A 23,351-nucleotide genomic window follows, 5' to 3' on the forward strand; every position below is an offset into this window, starting at 1 on the left:
TATATATGTGTTTCTGCAAAGACTCCAACATTTTAGCACCTACACTTTATCGTTGTGATGAGAAAACACCTGACAAAATTTCAGCTAATATTGAGATTCATCTCAAAAAAATGATATATTTTATTTTTTAATTTTAGGAAGAGGGTCTTTGGCTTCTCGGATGCGCAGGCGCGCTGGGGGCTGGACTTGTTTTCCCAGCTTCGCGTCTTCGTGCTTTGTCGTGAACCTCCGGAGCTAGTTGTTGCTCGTCTGAGGTCTGAGCGATGATTGACAATAATGGCGACGCGTCTAATCTGAGTTGACTCCAGGGAACCATCTCTGGATGACAAAGGCAACACCTTGAATGGATCCTCGGCACCACATACAACAACACTGAGGACAAGCAACAGCCAAAAGGACTACATTTTCCTTGACGAAAAACACTGGCTAGCAAGGAAAGGTTTATCTTGCTAGCATTGCTGTAGCTAGCAACTCGACTCGCTAGCAAGCTAAGTTGAAGAGGTGGCATTCTTCTGTGTGGAGTGGAGGGGAGGCACAGCAAGCCTGCTGAGATCCAGCTAAGCTAGCAATGTGGCTGCTAACTGGTGTTTTAGGCTGAATAGTTCTTCATTCTCTGAGACATCCTGTCAGAGCCACTGGCTCACTGTTAACGAGAGCTGTGCTGTTGGAGTAGTTTTCGGAAAGGGGGTCCAACAGCCTCCTTAGGCAGTTAGCTTACTTTGCTGCTTAGCTAGCAGGCTAGCTTTGTCTCTTTCTTCTCAGGACTTGCTCGCACTTGCATTTGGAAACTGTCCACTAGCGCGACGATAGCTTGCTAACTTGTAAGTATCGCTGTGGCTTTGCGAGATCCTTTCGTAAATGACCACCGGCAGGAATAACCGAGCGATGATGGAAGGAGTCGGAGCCCGAGTGGTTCGCGGACCCGACTGGAAGTGGGGGAAGCAGGACGGTGGAGAGGGACATGTTGGCACTGTGAGGAGTTTTGAAAGTCCAGAGGAGGTGGTTGTTGTCTGGGATAATGGGACAGCCGCTAACTACCGTTGTTCTGGAGCATACGACGTGAGGATATTAGACAGTGCACCAACAGGTAAACTTACATCAGCTGCTTTTGTTTATCAACACTTTGCCATTCACCTAAGTACAGAGAAGGACTCTGACGTTATAGGTTGTGTTTAGTCGGCTTTAGTTTAGGAATGAGGCATCTAGACTACACGAATTACTTGTTGCTTTAATTAAAAGATTACGAAAGTAACACACAATTTAGCATTTGAAATAGCTGCTTAATTCTTCAGCGACAGCAACTAATTGTAGTGAACACAGACAACATCTGCAATACAAGATGACAACTCCCAGACAACTCTGTGTGCAACAGATGCAAAAAAAAAAAAAAAGCTGTTGGAAACTTACATGATATGCACGTTCAGATTCAAGAATATGTCCCATAACATAATTTGTTACTTTAAGAAAAAATATGAAAGCATATTCCTAGATTGTACATTGTGTAGGGTTGGCATCACCTTATTTTTCCTTAATCTCTCTTATTATTATTATTAATATTACAAAACAGATTTCAGTGCAAAGCTTGCTGACAGGCTTCATTTAGTTCTTGCGATCTCCATCTGGTGATACAGTTATTTATTGAGGAACAGTTGAGTTCTCTGTGAAGTTTAAATTGTTTCTTTAGAGTGAAGCCACACATGCATTAGCAGGTAAAATATTTTGAGATGATGAACATAGCCAATTTAATAGTAAGGAGACTGGAAAAGTTTCATAATGTACATGATTATACTCACTGGCCGCTTTATTAGGTACTCCTGTACTGCAGAGTAATAAATTAAGGTGTTACCACTCTATTTACATAAACTAGGGGTCCAGTGAAATTATGATCTGTCTGAGAATCGTTTTGTTAAAGTAAAATTTATGGGAGAGCTGCTTTATTGGATCACAATAGATTTTACAGGTAATAAAGTGGCCAGTGATGTATATCATGGTATATCAAACTTACTGTGCATTATACACATACTACTACACATTACAACCACAATTAGCTCACTTTGACTAATACTACCTCCCATAGGCATCAAGCATGATGGAACCATGTGTGATACCTGCCGTCAACAACCCATCATTGGTATTCGCTGGAAATGTGCTGAGTGCACCAATTACGATCTTTGCACTACTTGTTACCATGGAGACAAGCATCATCTGAGACACCGGTTCTACAGGATCACAACCCCAGGCAGCGAGAGGTTAGTTCAAAGCAAAATGTGCTATCATTGTGTCTAATTGTGCACTCGCCAATAATAAATAAACATGAGGTAGCCAGGTAATCCCTACACTTCACTCTGATTGGTTGGTTTACCCTTTTTACACCAATAGCTTGGTGTTATGTTACTTTCTGTGTGTGTTTGTGAGAGAGAGAGAGAGAGAGAGAGAGAGACATTTTACAGTTGTTTTGTGCACCCTGGATCGCAGGCAGACAAAATCTATCTCTTTGCTCCCAGCCCTCAGTTGCCAGGCAACGACTCAGCCTCGTTTTTATATAAGATGCAGTCCTACCTTTTGTCAAACTTACATGAATGCAGAGCTTCACATTGAGAGAATGTAGCGTTTCGAATCTGCAGAAGCTATTGTAATTGCACAAGATCAACTCAAATCAGCTTTTATTCAAATACCCTGATCATAAATTACAAATTTGCATCATCATGGCTTTACAGTCTATACAACATACAGCATCCTCTCTTTTATACCCTTAAATTAGATAACAACTTTGATAAACAAAGATAATGAAAACCTTTCAATACATTACTATGTCACCCAGCTTCCTGTTTAATACATACCATGGCTCATAAGTGTGTAATAACTGTGTTACAGTCAGTAATTACAGTATATAGAAATAGTGACAAAAGGCTAACACTGTAAATGTGTAGCACAGTGCTACGGGAGTCCACTTGTGCTGCTTTATTTATCACTGTTGCTTGTATGCTTGAAGTCATTCTGTCTCTCAAATCCCATTGTCACAGCTGGAGCCGCATCATTTTCTCTTTGGCTCTTTATTTGCTGCTGGTAGTTTATATGTGTGTTAACCATATGTGATGCTCTTTGGTCCCATAGTATACATTACCGAAATTAAACAAATGCTCCACGGTGAGGGGAACATAGATTTGATTGTGGAAAGCTTTCAAGCTAAAGTCAAAAACATTTTTAAAAACGGCTCCTTTTCTCACTATTCCTACAAGAATTTCCTGCCAAAATAACAATTTATATTTTTTGGGCGAGGTGGAAAGTGAAAACACTGTTACCAGTTGATGCATGTACTGGCAAGACTGAGTCGATTATTGAATACAGTTTTAGTTTATGCAGTCAGAAATGTTCTGCACAGGTTTTAAGGTAGGTAATGTGCTGTAGGAAAGGCAGTCAGTTGATTTAAAGACTTTAAATGTATTAGTTAAACTTGTCCATCCATTTTGGGCCTATTTCAGCCAAACTCTGTAGCTTACTAAATGAACACATGGCCCAACAGCTGGCAGCCTTTTCAATTGCGAGTGAGTGCGACTTCATTTCCCCCAAGACAGACATTGCATAATGAACAATGGGTGGAGGTCTCACCATCTCACAGAGCTCTGACGGTTTGGTGGAGTGTTTTGTTACACCACATTAGATTCTTTCACTAAATGCAGAGGAGGGAGTGGTTTGAGGCCACACACTGTTTGCATTGGTTAGACCTACACCATCCAGCTGGCATGTCTAGCATCGAGGCTCATATTATTGTTTGATGGTTAGAACCTCAGCTGAATGAGACTTTTATTTGCTATTACCTTTTTTTATTAGTTAGGCTTGAAGATATGCTGAAGTTACCACTGCAGCTCACAGCATTATAGTAATTTTAAAAATGCCCAAAATTAGCATTTCACTGTTTCACTGCTGGCTTTGCATTTAATTTGCAGTACCATGATCGTTGGGTGTGGATCAAAAGGGAAAGAAGTGTCAGTAAGGTGTGAACAGTATGACATCTGCCGCGTGATGATGTGTTTGTTTAACTTAACTACATAAAAATAGCAGTAGAAAGTCAGAATTCAATTTGATCTTTAGCTCAAAGCTCATCTCTGTCCTTCAGCCGCTGTAAAATTATGTTTATGATTTCAAAGAACTGAAAAGAGGAATCAGAAATGATGTGTTGTTCTCACCTCTAACAAATGTTTCTATAAGGGACTGCATGGTTGCTACAGCAGATTAAATGCTGTTGAGGCCCAATGCACAGTAAGATTTTTCATCTCTAGTCCCATTTGCTGAAAGTAATTTACACCAAGACTCCAGAGCAGTACGCACAGCAGCAGGAAGGGTAGTAGAGGACACAAGGTGGCAGGAAGCAACGCAACATGGGGATCATTTTTGAAATGTTTAATTGAACTATTACTGTAGAAAAGGTTCACAATACATATTGACTTGCAATTGAAATACAGTCAAATCACTCTATATCAACAGAAGGTCTGTAAACACCTGCTTTACTACACACTGATGTGATTAAAGCTTAGTTTAAATAATAATTGTTTCTGTCTTTAAACTTTTTATCTGAGCAGAGTACTTCTGGAGTCGCGGCGCAAGTCAAAGAAAATCACAGCCAGAGGGATTTTTGCTGGTGGCAGGGTGGTGCGAGGAGTGGACTGGCAATGGGAGGACCAGGATGGAGGCAATGGAAGGAGAGGAAAGGTAGGGTACCAGCTAGGAGGGTTTAACCTCAAACTCTGCTTTACGCAGTCTATTGCAACAAAATCAACTATGTGTGCATATAATACATAAAAGCAAATATGCAGTACTTAACATCTTTGCTACTGTGCTTTGCCACTTAAAAAAAATGTTCCAGGTAATTAAAACTGTACAATAAACTGTGTTCAAAGCAAACATCGATTCTGTTTAGCAGGGAAGCAGATCAGTAGTAATACATTTCATTTTTGTCTGAATGAATAAATCTACCCAAGGCACTGTTTAAAAATATGGGCAAACATGTTTCAACTTAATTTTAAAACTGTAAAATTAAGTGGATAATAACTCCATGGACCTAAGGCATAGACCCACAATTTGAGCGATGTGTGCCACTGAAGGGAGTACACCCCCCTCCTCCTCCCTCTGTGAAGAACAATCATCTCTTCCCTTAAACAGTCTCAGGGAGGAAAAAACAAACTTGCATCCTAGGATATGATTTAATTTGAAATGTGCAGGAGTCTCCACCAAAACAGGAAGGGCACTGCCTGACTCAACATGTTGGAGTCAGGCAGTGCCTCGTGGACGTTTAAAAGCACACCAGTGTGCAAAAGAATTCACTTTAGGAATACACAGTTGGGTGTGCTGCATTATGCTGTAGTTGTTCATCAGACCACATGACTTTCTTACACTGGACAGTTCTTAAGCCAGTTTTATTAGTTCCATCGGTCTCCTTAGATGTTTTCTTTGCTTGATTCATGCCAATAATTTGACCCTTCTGAAACAGATAAACATCTTTTGTGCACATGGTGGTTTAAGAAATGAGAAGCTACTCACTGCATCATGTTGCCAGCTGAAACATAATCATCCATGCAGTAATTATCCAATGGGAGGCTCGTACCTATTTGCTTAGTTAACTCCAGGTGGTGACTTTTTTTTGGACGGGCAGTGTGTTTAGTACCATATTTAGTACCATGAAATAACCTTTCCAGGTTATTCCATACAAAGGTTTAGCACACTTTTATTTAGATTTATAATTTAACTGTGCTGTAAAGTGCTTGTATTTTGACTCTGGTCCAGTCCCCAGAGTATTCAATTTAAGAGGGCCTCCAGGCATTTTAAGACTTCATTTTGCTGTGTTATTTAATGGCATATCTCATTACTGTTTTATGATGCTGTAAGCAATATGCTCTCCAGAAAAACACTATTACATGTCCTGCAGCTTAGATATTCTGTTAGTTTAGCATGAATATTACCTCCTAAGACCCATTAATCAGTTACCCCTGGAAGCGGCCTGAATATAATTTAATGATTTGATTTCTATATTTACTTAAGGCACAGCTTTTAATTACAGAATTGATTTACTCCACTGCAGCTCTTATCTGGACACTTTCTCAGTCTTCTGAAAGTGTTAAGCTGCTGTGAAGAATGATGGAGAGAGAGTGAAAATCCAAACATCATCTTACAAATTTGAAAAGATTCTGAAGTCCACCCTTCACTTGCTTATTGCATTCATATTATTATTTAAGCCAAGCTTCTTTGCTTACGTAGCCCTTTAAAATCTTTTCTAAAAGTTGTGAGTTGGTTCTCAGCAGTCTGGACTACTTTTGCTTTTGTCTTGTTTTTTGCAAATAAGCATTAATGGTAAAAAAGCTAAATTGAAAAATTCTTGTTTGCACAGATATTCCAAACTAGTGGAAAACAGCAAGAGATTTAGAATGAACTGCAAACATGTATTGTGAAGAAAATTAAAACAAAGAAAAATTGTGAGCTGAAGAATTCAAGCTCTCTGTAAATGATGAGTCTAACTCCATCATTTCCCTGCTTCCGCTGTGTTTTTCTGTGCTTATTCTCATCCCTCCTCTTCCACAGGTGACAGAGATCCAGGACTGGAGCGCAGCCAGCCCTCACAGTGCTGCCTACGTACTGTGGGACAATGGGGCCAAGAACCTGTACAGAGTTGGCTTTGAGGGAATGGTGAGCAAAGTTCTAGTCTAACCCTTACATTCAGGCACACACACACACACACACAGGGGAGTCTCTCAAAAGATCAGCTGTCATGTGGCTTTTGTGTTTGACCCCAGCCCTGAGGCTTTTTCTTTTGCTGCCAGGCCTTTGTGAGAGCCACGCGGCCAGCATGAGTAAGGCATCATTGTACAGGCAGCTGGAAGGGGAAGGTATCTGCATGATAAAGGCAATCTGTTCTTTTCAACTTTTAGGGGGGAGAATAAACATGGAGGTCAACTTTAAAGGATGGGGGGCATTCTCTTGGGGTTGTTGTGAGTGCAGCTACACACGCGTCTCAAATGAAAAGTGTCTTCCTCATTGGTGGATGCTGCCCTTGCCGTTGTACAAAAGAAGCCAATCAGATTACTTGGTTGCATAACAGATTTCTCCTTTGTTACTCTTAATAGGTTGGAAAGAAGGTAAATGGCATCTGCCTCTGGTCTAAATAAATCCTAAATTTGACCTCCCATCTTGAGTGTTTTGTTTTGGCTTTGTTTCTCATTGAGACAGTGGGCAAATCCTTTAGACAAATACAAAGGGACTGCAGCTTAATATATGCTCCAAATGCAGCATAAGTGGCCAACACCTTTCCTGTTTGGTAATGTCTGCTTTGTGCATCATAAGATCAAATATGTCCCACTGGCAGGATACAGTAGGAAAGACTTGAGTTATTAATTTGTCGAGACTTGTCGAAAGGAGTGCTTACTCTGCGTCACAATCATCTCTGCCCTCTAACTCTGCCACAGCGTTGCACATCTGAGTCATAAACAAATGATGTGATGCTTTCTCTGTGTAACTGTGTAGTTTTTAATTGTTTCGCCTTACCTTTAGGTCACTGATGTTGTTGAAATTATAGAAAAGGTCGATACGACTGCAGCTTAAAGTGTGTAATTTTTAAGTTTCAGTAATAAAATGTGGTAATTACCTAACATTTTCCCTCATTTATCTTAGTCGGATCTCAAATGCGTTCAGGATGCCAAAGGAGGCTCTTTCTACAGAGATCACTGTCCTGTTTTAGGTAAGTAAGCCAGTGATGTATGTCCACCATCATTATTGCACCAGATCTCTCACCTACTGTTGTGGTGCAGTGAACTCAAGGGCATTAGGAGAGCTTGACATAGTAGTAAAATGTGTTTGGTCACTAGATGGCAGCACTACATAGTCACCTGGCTGCTGAAACCATGTAGCAGTTAAAGTCATGCTTGTTCATGGTATTCCAGAAATGAATTGTTTCTCTGAATTCGGCACTCTAAGGAAATCATTCATTAGGGTTGATACTTTCATTACAAATAGGTAGCAGCACTGTTGTAGCCTGTGTAGTCCTCCACATATGTATTTAAAAATATAAAAATATATATTCTCCTATTTGTATAGGTTATGTTAAAAATAAAAACTAATGTGTAAAACTGATGTAAATGTATTAATGATTTACTGAACCTTACTTTTATCAAACAGGTGAACAGAACGGCAACAGAAATCCTGGGGGTCTACAGATTGGAGACCTGGTCAACATAGACCTGGACCTAGAGATTGTCCAGTCCCTCCAACACGGCCATGGTGGGTGGACTGATGGCATGTTTGAGACCCTCACCACCACAGGCACAGTATGTGGCATAGATGAGGACCACGACATTGTCGTTCAGTATCCCAGTGGTAACAGGTGAGTGCCTAGATGAACAGGCTCAAATTTATTGACTCGCAATGACTGAGACCGATTTATTTTATTAACGTAGTTCTCTGTGTTTAGTTTAATTTAACATTTTTTCCAAATTTATTATAGGTTTTTTAATTATTTTCTATTTTTGTTTAACTTTACTGTTCACTTTTGAGTAGCATTACATTTATGCATTAATTCCTGTGTTCTCAGATGGACATTCAACCCAGCTGTGCTGACAAAGGCTAATGTCGTGCGCAGTGGTGAAGTTGCAGCCGGGGCAGAAGGAGGCACCTCCCAGTTCCTAGTGGGAGACCTTGTTCAGATTTGCTATGATATCGACCGCATCAAGCTTCTACAGAGAGGCCATGGAGAGTGGGCTGAGGCAATGCTCCCTGTAAGAGTTTGAAATATGTTCACACTGATTTGCGCAAATGTAACTGCATTGAGACTTATGCATTTAAATTCTGGGTAAAACCGAAAGTCTTCTGAGTTTATAACCCACAGGAGAATGCCATATTAACAACTTATCAAATGTTTTAATTATTGAATCAGTATGTAAAAATGTATAAATCAGGTTTCACCATTTTGAAAAAACAAGCAGTACGCACTGCTCTGAAGCAGCTGAGAGCAGCAGAGCGGGTACATATGCCCACATACATAAAACACATCAACACTCTCTCCTAAAGTCATTATTTCATCATTCGGGCTATAATTTCAGTTGTCTCAAAACATCAGCAGCTTTTATTCCTCTCTGTTCTGCTGTTATTCCAGACATTTCTGAGCTCTCTGCCACTGGTTGACTCGAGCATAGACTCGACTTTTCTGTCAAGTCATAAAGTTTAGCCCGTCAAAGCCTATGGCTTATGGAAAATGGTGTTCTTTAATGGTGGCTATAAAATCGAATATAGGATAAACAACAATATTGGATAGTGTTTTTAAAGAGCTACCATATTTGTCTTAAACCAAGTAAGTTACATGACATACTGTTAAAAAGTAGAAGATTTTTAGACATATGTCTACTTAGACTATTTACTTTATCTATGTGCAGCAACGTCATATCCATTTAAACCTGATGAAAGAAATCTAAAATAAAAATTTTAACTTGGACTTACGTAATTTGTATGCAAGACCATTCTATAAATTAGGCCCAATTCATCCAACTGTCTGTGTAATTTTCTGCTGTTCCCCTCACACTTGGCAGCACCAGTTCTTCATCATCTTTAGAAAAATGTTGCAGTATGATTAACATGCAGAGACACAATTTGTGCCGTCATATCAGGCTGTGACTGTTTTGCTGTCTGTTTTTCTTTCTCTTTTTTCTGTCTCAACAAGACTTTATTCTTCCCTTATTATGGAGTTTATTCATTGCTAGCCAGTACGCCTTAGGTTATGTAATGCCTACTCCAGTATGCCACTTGTCCCTACCAAACTGCCCCCCCAGCAGCTAATGAGCCTTAAAACCCTGAGACGGGTTGTAGCTTTGATCACTATCCATGACTATTTGCCACCCGCTGCTGCTTCAACTGCAGCAGTTCTTGTTATTGATGGCATCCTCCAGGACAGCCCCAGGCCCTCCTTGACAGGCTCAGAGTGCCTCTCTCTCATATACCCACGATCGAGATGATATGATTGAAAATAGTTCTGTCCTGTTGCCTGTATAGATGAGGAATAGTGTACCATGTGAAGGGGTCTCTTTTTTATATCCATCTTCTTTCCAGTGCAAGTGAATGCCGTCTGAATAATGAGCATACAGGTTTAATATTCTGCTTTCCGTCAGTTTTTATTTGTAAAATAAACTTTGTTTCTGCTCCATGTAATTGCTTTGTTAAGCTGGTGTTGTCTTCACTTTATCCTCCGTATATTAATAAGTTTGTTGCAACATTCATCAACAGACCTTGGGAAAAGTTGGCCGTGTGCAGCAGATCTACTCTGACAGTGACCTGAAGGTTGAAGTTTGTGGAACTTCTTGGACGTACAATCCTGCCGCTGTCACCAAGATTGCCCCATCTGGCTCCGCTGTCAGCAACGCCTCTGGAGGTACATACAAACATGCTCTACTGACATAGAGAGTGTCATTTTAGTTCATTGTCTGACTGCTCACTGTTTATTCGACACCTACATGCAACCTCTTGTTTTCCCTTTGTTAAGAGCGTCTGTCTCAGTTGCTGAAGAAACTCTTTGAGACACAAGAGTCTGGAGACATCAACGAGGAACTGGTCAAGGCAGCAGCCAATGGAGACCTGGCCAAAGTGGAAGACATCCTTAAAAGACCTGAGGTGGACGTAAGTGCTGTAATTTTAGTATATGGGTATGGTCATCTGCTGGTTGTCTAAATGAGTCTTTGATTAACACCAAATATAAAAATATCTTGGTACATTGGCAAATTGGAGCTAGAATACCCATGGCTATGCTTTACTCTGCTCTCAGTATTTTGAGGAGGCTGAGAGTCTCTTAGAAAAGGGCTCTGAAATCCTCCCACTCCTGCACCTCTGTCAATCTGACAAGCATTAAGACTGGGCCCAAAGGGGGCACCAAGGAGCACCGGTGTGCACTGCAGCACAGACCTGATTCACTCTCAGAATCGAGTGGAGGACTACAAACCCCACATGGTGGCAACTTGTGTTCTGACACAGGCTCAAGGCTAGGGAAACACTTACTTGCCACAGATCAGACTTCTGTACCTTATATAGATTGTGGGAACTGGTTACATCAAGTCTGCAATACTGTCTTCACTCACAGAACAAGAGAGAGTGAATGACTGTGTGAGTGTGTGTGTGTGTCAGTGGTGAAGGCTGGCCAGATGCCCTACTGCCTTTCAGTGGAATTATTTGCTTAAAGCTGAGTACGCTGTGCCTGGCCAAGTGATCCGCCTGCCAGGACAAGAGACGTCTCAAGACTCCCAAAGGACTCCACATTAATATTTATGCTCTGAGTTTTTGCAGTGCTGCAGTTGGTGATGAAACATACACACATCCATGCATACAAACACTTAAACGCACACGTCCTAGCCCCTCAGGTGCATAGCTAATTGAGTAGGTGCAGATCTCAACATGAAACATGACAATGACACTCATATTCTCATTTTGACTTCTGTGTTTGCAGGTGAACGGGCAGTGTGCTGGACATACTGCCATGCAGGCAGCCAGTCAGAATGGTCACGTGGATGTCTTAAAGCTTCTGCTTAAACACAATGTGGACCTGGAGGCTGAGGTTGGTAAACTTACAGATTTCCTCTCCATCCATGTGCTTCTTCATTGTCATAGTGAACGGCCAGTTTCAGACACAACACTGAGTCATTATGTGGGTGTGTCGCTGTACCTAGGACAAAGATGGTGACCGGGCAGTGCACCATGCGGCCTTTGGTGATGAGGGTTCTGTCATTGAGGTGCTGCATAGGGGCGGTGCTGACTTGAATGCCAGGAACAAGCGAAGGCAGACTCCATTGCACATAGCTGTTAACAAAGGCCATTTGCAGGTGGTCAAAACCCTGCTGGACTTTGGCTGCCACCCGAGCCTCCAGGTATTTTTCACTAAATCTTATTTACCTATTAAAAAATGTTTTGTGAAGCTAAAACATAAATGGTGTATACAACAGCACTGTCAAAGGTCAGTCTGATTTAAATTGATTGTACACGATGTAGTTGGTGCTGTGTTGGTTATACTGCAGTAGCAGAGACATCATTTAAGGCAGGTAGTAAGATGGAGGTAATTAACACAAGCTTTTCCTTTAGGATTCAGAGGGGGACACACCTCTACACGATGCCATAAGCAAGAAGAGGGATGATATGCTGTCAGTACTGCTGGAGGCGGGTGCCGACGTCACCATCACCAACAACAATGGGTTTAATGCCTTGCACCATGCTGCCCTGCGAGGAAACCCCAGGTACGACACACTTAACTCCCACTTCTTGTTGTCACACCTATTTGGTGTCTGAGTGACATGTTTAGGTGGAATCAGTGGAAACAGTATCCTTAAGATAGCTATAAATGCCAATTGAATGCTTTCACTTATGCTTGCATTACTAATTATAGCATTGATGCACAGAACCGCTTAGTTGGAATTCAGATGGTCTACCAGTAACAAAAGTATGAAAAAACTGAGCTTCAATAAGAATCTCAGCACCCTGAATCCAAATCAGGTTGGTGCTATCCAGAGATTCTCAGTCTTAATAAGGAACAGGCACCAGACAAACTGTGTTAAGTATGTGTGCCAATAATGTAAAGTGTATTATTAAAGCATAACTTATACTTTATACTTTACTTCTTAACACCCAAGTGATGGAGATCATTGGCTGCTTAAGAACTAATCTGTTACTTAATTCTTCTTCTTATTATCTTTACTTTGTTAGAATAAAACATGTGGTCTAAACTAGGAGACAAACTAGTTGCAGTCACTGACCTATACAATGTAATATTTTGACAGACAAATTGTTGCTTTTTTCAGGCCATAGTTTGTATAGTTGAAAAATATGCTAAGTGGTTGAAAGAACACAGGCTCTTTAACGTGTCATATAATACAATACTATAGCCTCGTGTGGTCAAATCAGTTTTATATCTAATGTGGATATTGTGTCCACAGATTCCACTTAATTAAAGCCATTAACATAAACACTGTTTATCCCACTTCCTCAGTCGTAACATTTTATCCAGGTATCTGCTTTACATTGGTGTCTCAATTTAATTTGACATTTGTTGAAGTTTGGAGCAGGCCTATAGGCTTTATCTCTCCAACAGATGGTATAATCTCAAATTGTACTACCTTTGAGGCTCTGGAAGCATCTGTCTTATGTTGACTTTTTTATTAGTTTAACTAATAGCCCTTGAAGTTCATTTGTTGTTTCTTTTTACTGTTACACTGGTCCATCACCTTGTGTTGTGAGCAGAGGCTGGCCTGAAGCTGCTGTCCCGTGCAGCAGCAGTTCTCCTTGTCCTTGACTATTGCTATTTCTGGCTCCGGCAGGTTGCTGCACCGCTCTTTGGCTGTTTTATTCTTGTCTCTCAACCATGAGAATATTAAAGCAAGATGACTGTCTGTATCACGTTGATCATCCAGTGGCGTCTGTTAAGGTGACGAGCAGTAACGTTACAGGGTCACTGCGATAGACTGGAGCAGTTTCTAGAGAAGTTAACAGCTGCTGCCCTTCTGAGTGCTTTGGGTGTGTGTGTATGTTTGTGAGTGAGGGTGGTTATCCCAGGCTAAATGTCATTCCCCTTCACTGGCATTCATTGCTTTGGCATGAGGACAAATGGAATTGAGGTCAGAGGCCTGTATAACACCTGCCACAAGCCTGGTCAGAGCCAGCCCTTCACCTCTGGCACACGGCAGAATAGACTGTCTAAAGCGGCTGTTTCCTGTGTGCTACATGGATCAATTGATTTGCAGATTGATTTAAACATTGATAAAACACTAAATATTGGTTACCTCGGCTAAGTTTCATTGAAATGTAATAGATTTACTGTAAGAAGAACAGAGATTGTGGTTCATGCATTTATTTTTTTTAATCTATTGAGCATAATAATAGAAATAATAATAATTCAGGAATAATTTTCAAAAAACAATTACAAGCTACTTGTTACAGTGCTTTATGAAAATACATCAGAAATAGATAGAAGACACAAATGAACATAAACTTCAGAAAAAAAGTAAGAATTAGTCAGAGTAAAAGAGAGTGTAATGTACTTTTCTTTTTACTTTACAAATATAGAACATACAGATCAAGCTTGCCTGCTCTTCTGTAGGTCGTCCCACATTTTTTTGATCCTTGAAATTCTATAATTTAATCTATTTATGTAGATATAGGTCTATTCTATTTAAATCCACATCTCAATCATATTTAAATAATAGCCAAAAATACATACATAATTAAAAAATTACACACAGAGCATGCACAAAAACAAATAAAATATGGCCCATATGGCCACTAGTCTCAGCTGGACTTTGTATTCGGAGAAGGAAAAAATATTACAAACCTACTCTGTATTTTTTTATTACACAGCTTTTAAATTTGAATGAATAATAGTAAACTTATTTGGGGAAAGGTCACAAACTGGTAGAGACAAAATAGCTTGTATTATAAATATTAAAATGCAATGAGGGTGTAATGTGTAAACCAGGAGTTTGAATATAAAGGAGTAGAAAGCAGAATTGCTGTAGGACTTATTGATTTAGAGGCAAAAAGTGCTGGAGTACAGTATTTTCTGTATCAGGGTGCCTGTCGTGTTGTGTGTGCACTGCTTGCTTCAGTCCACGATCTGTCCCCTTGCCTTCACAGAAACGAAGATATATGTCGCCTTCTCCAGTCTGCCCATTTACTTTTATTTCACGCTCGAGCTCCTGCAATATCAGGGAGACACTCCACAACTCCTAAAGCCCTCGAAAATCTCTCCCTAGGTTGAAGTGAAAGTACCTTGTCTGGTGTGTTTTTAGTTGAGAGGCAGTTGTTTCGATTGAGTGCTTAGAGGAATTTCTACTATAGAATCATATGTCTAAAAAAAAGTACCCTTGATGACTGTTGTGAAGAAGTAACGTTGGAGGTAATCAGACACCCCTCAGATGAGGGATTTGACATGAAAGCTTTCTGGTTAATGATTGATGGTATTTTTGCTTCTTGATAGTAACTCTCAGAATTGGGTCTGCTCTGTCTCTTTGTGTTTAGATAGGGTACCGGCACAGAACGTTCTGGCATTCATGACATAAACATGCCTAATCTATATTTCTCTCTAACATTATAACAACACAACTCCTGTGGTGCCCTTCAGAATAGACCTTTAACCTCAGCGTCCAGCAGACCGGGCTGGTTGTACTGGGAAGCTTCCTGGTATGAATGTGTATAACTGTGGAAATATGACCAGGATGGTTGCTCTTGGTGAAACAACCCTGAATAAATAAAAAAGAAAAAAGTGAAGCGCATTACTAACACCAAATACAAGCTTTTGGGTTCAGGTAGAGACTGCGTCAGAGTCCTTAGAGTGTGTGTAATATGCGTTACGTGCTTGGTTGTTTTAAGAGCACGGGTGGGTCTTCGAGCAGTGGAAAGAAGATTGAGGAAGACACATAGGAAGAACCCTGTGGGTGACAGATGAATCTTTCAACCTGGAGTCCCAGATACTGAGACAAATCAACTCTATCAACAGGGGTGCGGCAGGAACCGGGGAGTTTTACTATATTTCACCTTGTTCATTACTCACAGAAACACACACACACACACACACACAAACACCTCTACGGAGTGTAAATGCATCTCCTCATAAATTAGACCTAGTTGTTAAGTTTTACAATTGCTAGTAAATTAAAAGTGCTGGTATAACCAGCAGTAACGTGTTCAGGAAAGGATTTTTTCAGACCTCCACATTGTGTGTCCTGTGTGTGTTTACCGCAGCCTCAGCCTGCAAGGGGAGCCTGGCTCATCTCTGTGTCTTTCCCTTGGGCTGCTTGAAGCCAGTAGCTGCTACAATACTGTAAACAATACGATTAATAGCCCATGACTCATAAACGGGCTCCAAACGAGCCCTGCAGCGGCGGTCTGTACCCTTTTACGTGTCACCTCCATGTAGTATTTGCCCTCCTCCCTCTCTCATATAGTTCTCAGCTTTCTTTTAATATGGCAAAACACAAGCAACCCCCTATGGTAATCTGAGGTGATGGAGAGCTCTGCAAGCATTCACGCTGTGCTTTGAATTGCAAACTAGTATTCCAGATATACTAACAGGCAGCACCGTAATGGTAGTACTGGGTGAGTGTTTGCATTTCTAGGGGTTTTCCTCTCTATTCACATTCTTTATGGCTGCTGTTGATTGAATTAGGATTGTTGGTCATTTAAGAGTTGACTAATCAAGTCAGACTGCTATGATTGAGTCAGATGGTGTCTTTTACATTATTATCAAATTCATGGTTACAGGTCCAAAGGAGACCATTTGAAATTCAAATGAAAATAAGTATGTAGTGCTTTTTTACAAATTATTTAATACACTATTTCTGCATTTTAAGCCACCTCAAATCACTATGAGTAATTGCACAATTTAAATAAATTACAGTTTGATAATAGGTGAGTTTAATATAGAATCAAGTGCCAATTTAAGAAGGCTAAAAACCTAGAGAGAGAGAGTAAAAAAAAAAGGATCTAGCGTGGCAGACACAGTGTGAAGGGAATTTGGTTTGATCTGCTTTGCTTGTTCTGCAGCTACAATGAAAGAACGTGAAAAACTGTATCTGTTTGCAAGTGTCTGCTCCTATCCTCTAGAGCATCTGGCTCTCATCTACCCCAGCTTGTCCAACATCACTGCGGGAGGCTTCAGGGGTAGGAGCCACAAAGTTTGAGTGTGTGTGTGTCTGTGTGACTCTCTAAAAACTATATTTGTACTTTGTTACTTTGTACTTTCAGTGTTGTATTTCTTCTTTACAGTCCTGTTGCAACCCAGCTGAGCAGCATTAGCCGTTTTTTTTTTCCCCTTGTGTCTATTCCCACCCGCAGTGTAATTGAGTGTTAGCATCCAGTGACAGTTTAGGAGGTATCTTAGCAAGACAGCCGTACATTCTCACACCAACATGTGAGTGCTGTGTTTCTAAAATACGCAGCACACTGCACGTCTCTGCTATTTTAGACACCACCTTTGACAGTATGGTCAGAATAGAGAGAGAGAGGCAACGCATAGGAAAGGAAACCATACCAAAGTTTTGCAGCTGGGATTGTTTTCTTTATTGGAAATGCGACCATTTTAGTATTGAACATGACAAACACTGAAACATCCCAGATGTTGCTGAAAGAGGAAGGCCATAAGTCAGTCATCATCAACAAGTGGCCTGCTGTTGTTATAGTGATTGTGTTGGAGGCATCACAGCAAGAGGGGCTCCCGTAGTCATCAAAGCATAGCTACAGCTGGTTGAAGGGGACCAAATCCATTCAAGAGGTGATTTGGTTCCATTTTACCAGCTTTAGCAAAGCATTGTGGAGTCACTGTTTCAGAGAGAGAGAGAAATAGGAACTGCTCGAGTGAAGTGAAGTGAACTGTCTGAGAGAGTCTACTGCAGTGGCGTTTTATCCAACAAGAGCCAGAGCAACACTGAGCAGAGAAAGAGCATGTTGCATTTGAACATCTTATTAAAACCTGAGATGTGGATCATTGCACCGTGTTCACCCACTAGTTGAAATGGACAATTCTGTGTTTCTTTTCCTCTCATGCTTTCTCTTTTACCTGTTCACCTTCATCCACTCTCTGACACACAAGTACATTTAGCACACTACACCTCATTTACCACCACACCAATAACACACAGCTACTGTTGATCAACCTCACCTAACTTTCTCCTTTGCTGCCTTCCAGGCAGCCTATTTATCCTCCTTGCTATCTTTTTAAGTTTTATGCTTGCCCCCTCCCAGAGAGTGTGAAAAAAATGTTCCCTGAGAAAAGGATAATAATAATCTGTGGCAGTGCACTTGAGTCAAATGTCCTGGAGTCATGAAGCAATTACAGGCTCTGACAGATGGGCCCTGCTGCAAGTACACTGCTGCTTCGGTCACCAAAAGGGCCAACAGACAAATGTGGAGGCTTCACCACATACACAAACTCTCTCACTCATACTGCTACAGAAGCACTATGGGGTGTCAAGTCACAACATTAATTTAAGCCAGTCAATTTAATTCCTAAATACTGATTTGTAGTGTAAAAGGTAGAGTTTGACCAGTGATTGCGGGCAGATTTTTTTTTTTGTCTTAGTACTGTACTGTAACCTTTTTACCAAAAAATCTGTCCCTACACAGCTAAAAAAATGATCACAGTGCTGGGGTCAGCATAATGTGATTGTGTTTTTGTGTATTGCAGTCCGTTACAAGATCTTTATATTTAAAAATGTTCCCTTTTTAATCTCACTGCCACAGTTTTTTCACTAGTGTTGTAACACATTCAACTTAACATTCAACAAAACACTGCCTCCCAAAATGTGTGACTTGAACTTTGTGTAAGATGCAGTTAAGTTATATTTACATTTATTCCGCACTTTTCTGCCTTCTTTTCTTTCTAATCAGTCATACTAAATGTTTATTTGACACTATTTTGTAGGGGAGTTTGAAACATAGTCAGCTGTTATAATTATTGACTTTTTTTTTTCTGCCAAGGCACGAATGAGGTTCTCAGAGTGGCCAGCGACAGCTGAGGGATATACGGCACTGCTTGTAGACAGGATGGAGGTCAACATAGGGCCAGCTTGATATGGCACACCAGAGGCAGATCTATTTGTAACATACACATGCACATTCATGCTTGCTCACACACACACACAGTCTCTCAGTCATTCAGAGTCAGGTGGCCAGGCTGCTCACCTCGTCTGAGGGCCATAACAGGGCAAAAGCAGGGGGACGACAGGCAGTGAGCATTTGATAATGTCAGCATCTGCTGTGTTTGTCACTCAGGCAGCAGGCCGTTGCTATTGAGGGCCCAGCAGAAACATGCAGTTCAAACCATATACTCATACACGCCTCTGCTATCTTGACAGGAAAGGGAGCTAGACAGAATCTCATGCACTAAATGAAAGAACTGAAACATAAAAATGAAACCGTGTTCTGATACTATCCTTAAATGCAAAAAATAATTTGACATTATAGAACTGACCTTTTTCTTGTTCTGTTTTAATTATTGCAGGCTAATTCGTTTCCATTTAGCAGCTGTTTAAATATCAATACCTCTGTTGAGCTTTGTTTATATTCTTATGAATCCAGTTCCAGTTCTGCCTTCAAGCCAAGAGTACTTATTTTTATTTAAAAAATTAGTAAAGTTTTTCTTTTATTCTTTCTTTTTATTTCACCGAACCTTCAAATTTTATAAGGGCATACCACTGCATACCATACCACGGCATATCACTGTTACTATGGGGAAATGTAGTCGCATGTAAGCAGCTGTAGTCGCAGACAAACTGGGAGATACGACTTATAATAGTCTGCACTCACTTGTGTCAGACAATAATTTTTTGGCTCGACATGCCAGAAATTCCCAATGAAAAAATGAAAATGCAATATGAGTGCTTGCTATCCCATTTTTTGATCATTTGTGCACAAAATCGGAAAACAAACCATTATCTGTTTTGTTTTTTTCATTTTGGTTTTGGAAATTAAAATTAATTTTCTATTATTGTTTTAAGTTGAAAAACAAATGAACGAATGATACACGGATTAAGTTTGCCCTACAATTGACAAATTAATCTTTTCACAGTGAAGTGCACTGTGTTTTCTTAGACTTGTCCTATAGTTACATGCTTAAGTTTTTTCATTGCTCCATTGCAGTAGAAAATTTGTAGGCACAGTTACATCCCAGCCTGCAGCCTCTAACAACAATGTCATTTTTTGTATTTGTAATAACTATAATTAGATGGGAGAGTATTTCATACCTGGAACTACTATACTAATACCTACTGTACCTATTTGTATTTGTTTTAGTTTTACAGTATCATAGATCATCCGAGAGTTTACTGCAGTGATAGTGAAATTACTATTGTTAAGCCAGGGATTTGCTAATTAGCTGGTAGAAACTATTACATTAAATGCTTAGGTTATTTTTTTCTGTGTTTATTGTTTCTTCCATGTTGTTTTTCAAGCTTGACCCGAGATGCAGTGGTAAAAATAAATTTAGCATAGCAGAAGGATTTACTTTAAAAGAATTTATAGAGAGGTAAACCTGTGCTATAACAGGTGCTGGCCAGAGAGGAGGGTCAGAATAGGTGAAAGTGCTAGATATGAATAGCTCACCATGCAAACCACTCCCCACCTCCCCCCTTGCTTCATTTCTCTCTGTGCCTCTGGCCATGTTCTGTTGCCTTTATTTGTTTGAAACAGTTGACAATTGGAATCAGCTGACAGGCGAGAGTTGACCCTGATCCTGCATTGTCACTTTTGATGGTCTAATCTGACTGCCATGCAGCCCAGCAAAGCATTTGGCAAGCATAGCAAACGTGAACAATGAGAGCAGGAATCAGGGGAAGGGAGGGGAGTACGGGTTGATGCGGGGTGGGGGGTGCGGATAAGGGCAGGAGCATAAAGGGAGGGCAGCCATAGTTAAACATACAAGATTGTTAACACGGAAGCCATATGATACACCACTAGGATAGGACCTCAACGCTTCTTCATTTCTGCTTTCTCATCAACTATTTCCTGCTTTTTCAGTTGTATGTTTAAAAAAATAAAAGCCAGCAACATTTCTGAATTTTGGTCCAGTTCACCTTACTTTTTTCTGTTTGAGCCATGTGGAAACACTGGGCAAGATTATGGTATTAATGGTTCAGGAGCAGGTCCAGCATACCATTTATTGCCTGCTGAAGTTGTGGCTCAGTTGCAGCTGGCTGAATTTCAAGGGCTGTAATGCATTAAAATCACAATAATGAAAGGGGGCTCTGTTCATATGGCACCAGGTGACCGTTTGCCCATAGTTGGAGTAGATGACTTAAAAGGTAGTGCACTAAACTCACACAGCTGTCAAGGCAGACCTAAAACATGATTGCTATCATTTTATGCTAATTTGCATAATTGTCCAATGAATTGTTGGCATATCTTGGATGAGAGATTTTTATTGGCCAAGTCAGCCAGTTTGAGAAAGCAGTAAGTTCCCTACAGCGATTATTGCTGCAGTGAGACTGCCCAGAGACAGTATAGCTAATGCATGAGCCTTACCACTCACATTCATGCTCTCTCTCCCTTTCTCGCTTTCTCTGTACTTTGCTTGCTACTTTCTCTCACACCATGATCACAGCCATATTAACAAATCTGCAAAGCACAAACCTATGCTCGGACAAAACTGTCCAACATAATTTTTCCAGAACGAGGATTCACACCCCACCAGGAATACATACTTCTTTACATTCCATAGCTATCATATGTTCATATGGGTACATAAAGAAGTACGTACACCAAGGAGGTAATCTTAGGTATGAAGTTTTCTCACCTTTTCCCAAGGTCAGGAAGTTATAAGCAGAACATTTTTCCTCACCGTTCTCTCTCCCAAGTATGGTAGTCTGCACTGTAAGGTGACTTTGAGTGTAAATTCAGTTCAACACTCTGGGCTTTCCTTTGGTTGCCATGTAAGGCTGAACAGCCAGTCCCCCCGCCCCTGAACATAACAGAAGTTTTGAAGTCCATACCATAGTTGACTGTCCCAGTGACCCCTGCTGTCCTCCAGACAGCTGTGAGAAACCAGGAGGATCAGTGGAATATAACTTCCTTTTTGCCGTTAGGAGGTAGTCTATTTCTCTTTGCAGTGAAAATGTGGAGGAGGTAGATTAAGGGTTGGACAAAAACAGCAGCAAATAAAGGAAGAGTTTTCTCCTTGATCAAGAGTCCGTTGTGTAAGGAGCCTCTGAGCGCACCTGTCCTGTATGACGATCATTTGTTGCGTCCTGGGAGCAGAGGTGCACTATAAGCTGAATGGACCTGCTGACATACTAAACATTTTCACTTCTCTCCTCCCACTTCTCTCACCTCAAACTTGTTCTCTTATTTCACCCCCACTTTGCCGCTCCTCGCTCCTGCCAAAATGTACCCCTTTTGCCAGCGGTGTCCCCAGTAGCTGGTTGGAGCAGTTGCTGATATTTGAAAACAAGGGTGATCCAAGTGGAACAGGAAGGTATTGTGAGCAGGATTTGGGTTTTAGGCGCAGAGGCAGGCCATAGGTCACATGAAGGCGCTAATGCCCACTCAGCACTTGTGGATTGGTCCTGGCTATACCCCCCACCCACCACCACCTCTCTCTCCCCCTCCCTCTTTCTCTCTTGCTGTACCTTATTCTCTCTTTTTTTCCCACACACACACATCATTGTTTTTATGTCTCTCTTTTGTTACTTCTCTTTTGCTCTGATTAAACCTCAGCTGTTTTTTTTACAGTGATACCAGCTGTTCTATCACAAATAGAATTGGAAGAGATCAATTATCATTTGCATGGTGTCAAGAATTGTTCAGCAAGTCTCTAATGAATCTTTGCCCAACACCAACACATTCCACAAGTCAACACTGCCTCTAAACATGCTATGCTAGCCAGCAGGCTGATTGCTGAGGCAATGGTGTAAATCAAAAAATGGATTAGGAGACACCAGCTTAGGTTTGAATTTGAGACTGGGTTGCAAAGAATTGAATAAATGGGAAATGTGGTGCAATGTTTTTGCAGTGGAATGGTTTGGAATAATAATGAGGGGAGGTTGAACTGGAGGTGACAGTTGTTCTTAGCACAAAGATAGGGTTGGGCAGGTGGATGAGCCTGGTCTTAAAGGTGTGACGTCCTGTTTAGGAAATGTCACAGCCACCCGAGAGGGTGAGTAAATACAGAGGGGGGTGAAATTCCTTCCTATGCACAGTGGGATGGAGTTTGGAGAATGTGATCCAGTGAGTTAAATGGTTGTTGTGTCTGTTCTGGTTTGGGCAATATCACTGCAGTATTGTGTGCCCTGCATGCCCTGCCTAGCCTATAGCAATCTGTTACAGAGAGAGAGGGACAAGAAACTGGGTTACTACCCTAAGTGCTGTGGGTTCAGCCAGTGACACACATCTACTTAGCCAACCGTTGCCGCCCAATATCCCCTCCCACCCATCCTTACCTTCCTCCACCCCACATCTGTGTTAATACACTTCTCACAGCTGTGTGCTGTCAATCCGCTTTACCCCCTGTTCAGAACTCCCGATCTGACCGCTGTTCATTATTCTGATGCTTCGTCATGCCTCACTTTGCATCTTTTTGTCCCAATCAGCTAACCTTGGGCTTAAAAGTGCAATGTGTCCTCCAACTTACCTCCCATCAATTAAGCCTGGCAGTGACCTCCCCTGCCCCTCAGTTTAATTGAAAAGTGGTGTGGTAAGACCACCACCAAAGAACCAAAAAGATCTTTCGAAAAAGACAAAAATAACACATTAAAAGTCCCAGTAATTATATAGTATCCTTAGTCATGGTGGCAAAAACATCTTGGAAGGTGTCATACGCAGAGGGCGAATAGTGCGTAAGGGAATGTCTCTCCACACCA

At 40.9% G+C, this 23,351-nt stretch overlaps 1 protein-coding gene across 4 annotated transcripts in view; it reads left to right on the plus strand.

The window, feature by feature from the left end:
* The first annotated feature begins 233 nt into the window (after positions 1-233).
* mib1 (mindbomb E3 ubiquitin protein ligase 1) overlaps positions 234-23,351 on the plus strand; it is a 46,271-nt gene continuing 23,153 nt past the window's right edge. For all 4 annotated transcript variants that reach the window (XM_026373950.2, XM_026373951.2, XM_026373952.1 and 1 more), the window contains exons 1-12: positions 234-1,087; positions 2,078-2,249; positions 4,581-4,710; positions 6,574-6,678; positions 7,660-7,726; positions 8,164-8,368; positions 8,576-8,759; positions 10,258-10,402; positions 10,514-10,647; positions 11,468-11,575; positions 11,688-11,885; positions 12,097-12,248. In XM_026373950.2, coding sequence (XP_026229735.1) covers positions 859-1,087; positions 2,078-2,249; positions 4,581-4,710; positions 6,574-6,678; positions 7,660-7,726; positions 8,164-8,368; positions 8,576-8,759; positions 10,258-10,402; positions 10,514-10,647; positions 11,468-11,575; positions 11,688-11,885; positions 12,097-12,248 — 1,829 coding nt within the window. In that variant the 5' untranslated portion in view covers positions 234-858. The remainder of the gene's footprint in view (positions 1,088-2,077; positions 2,250-4,580; positions 4,711-6,573; positions 6,679-7,659; positions 7,727-8,163; positions 8,369-8,575; positions 8,760-10,257; positions 10,403-10,513; positions 10,648-11,467; positions 11,576-11,687; positions 11,886-12,096; positions 12,249-23,351) is intronic.

This window comes from Anabas testudineus, chromosome 17 (assembly GCF_900324465.2).
Source record: "Anabas testudineus chromosome 17, fAnaTes1.2, whole genome shotgun sequence".
Taxonomy (NCBI): Eukaryota; Metazoa; Chordata; class Actinopteri; order Anabantiformes; family Anabantidae; genus Anabas; species Anabas testudineus.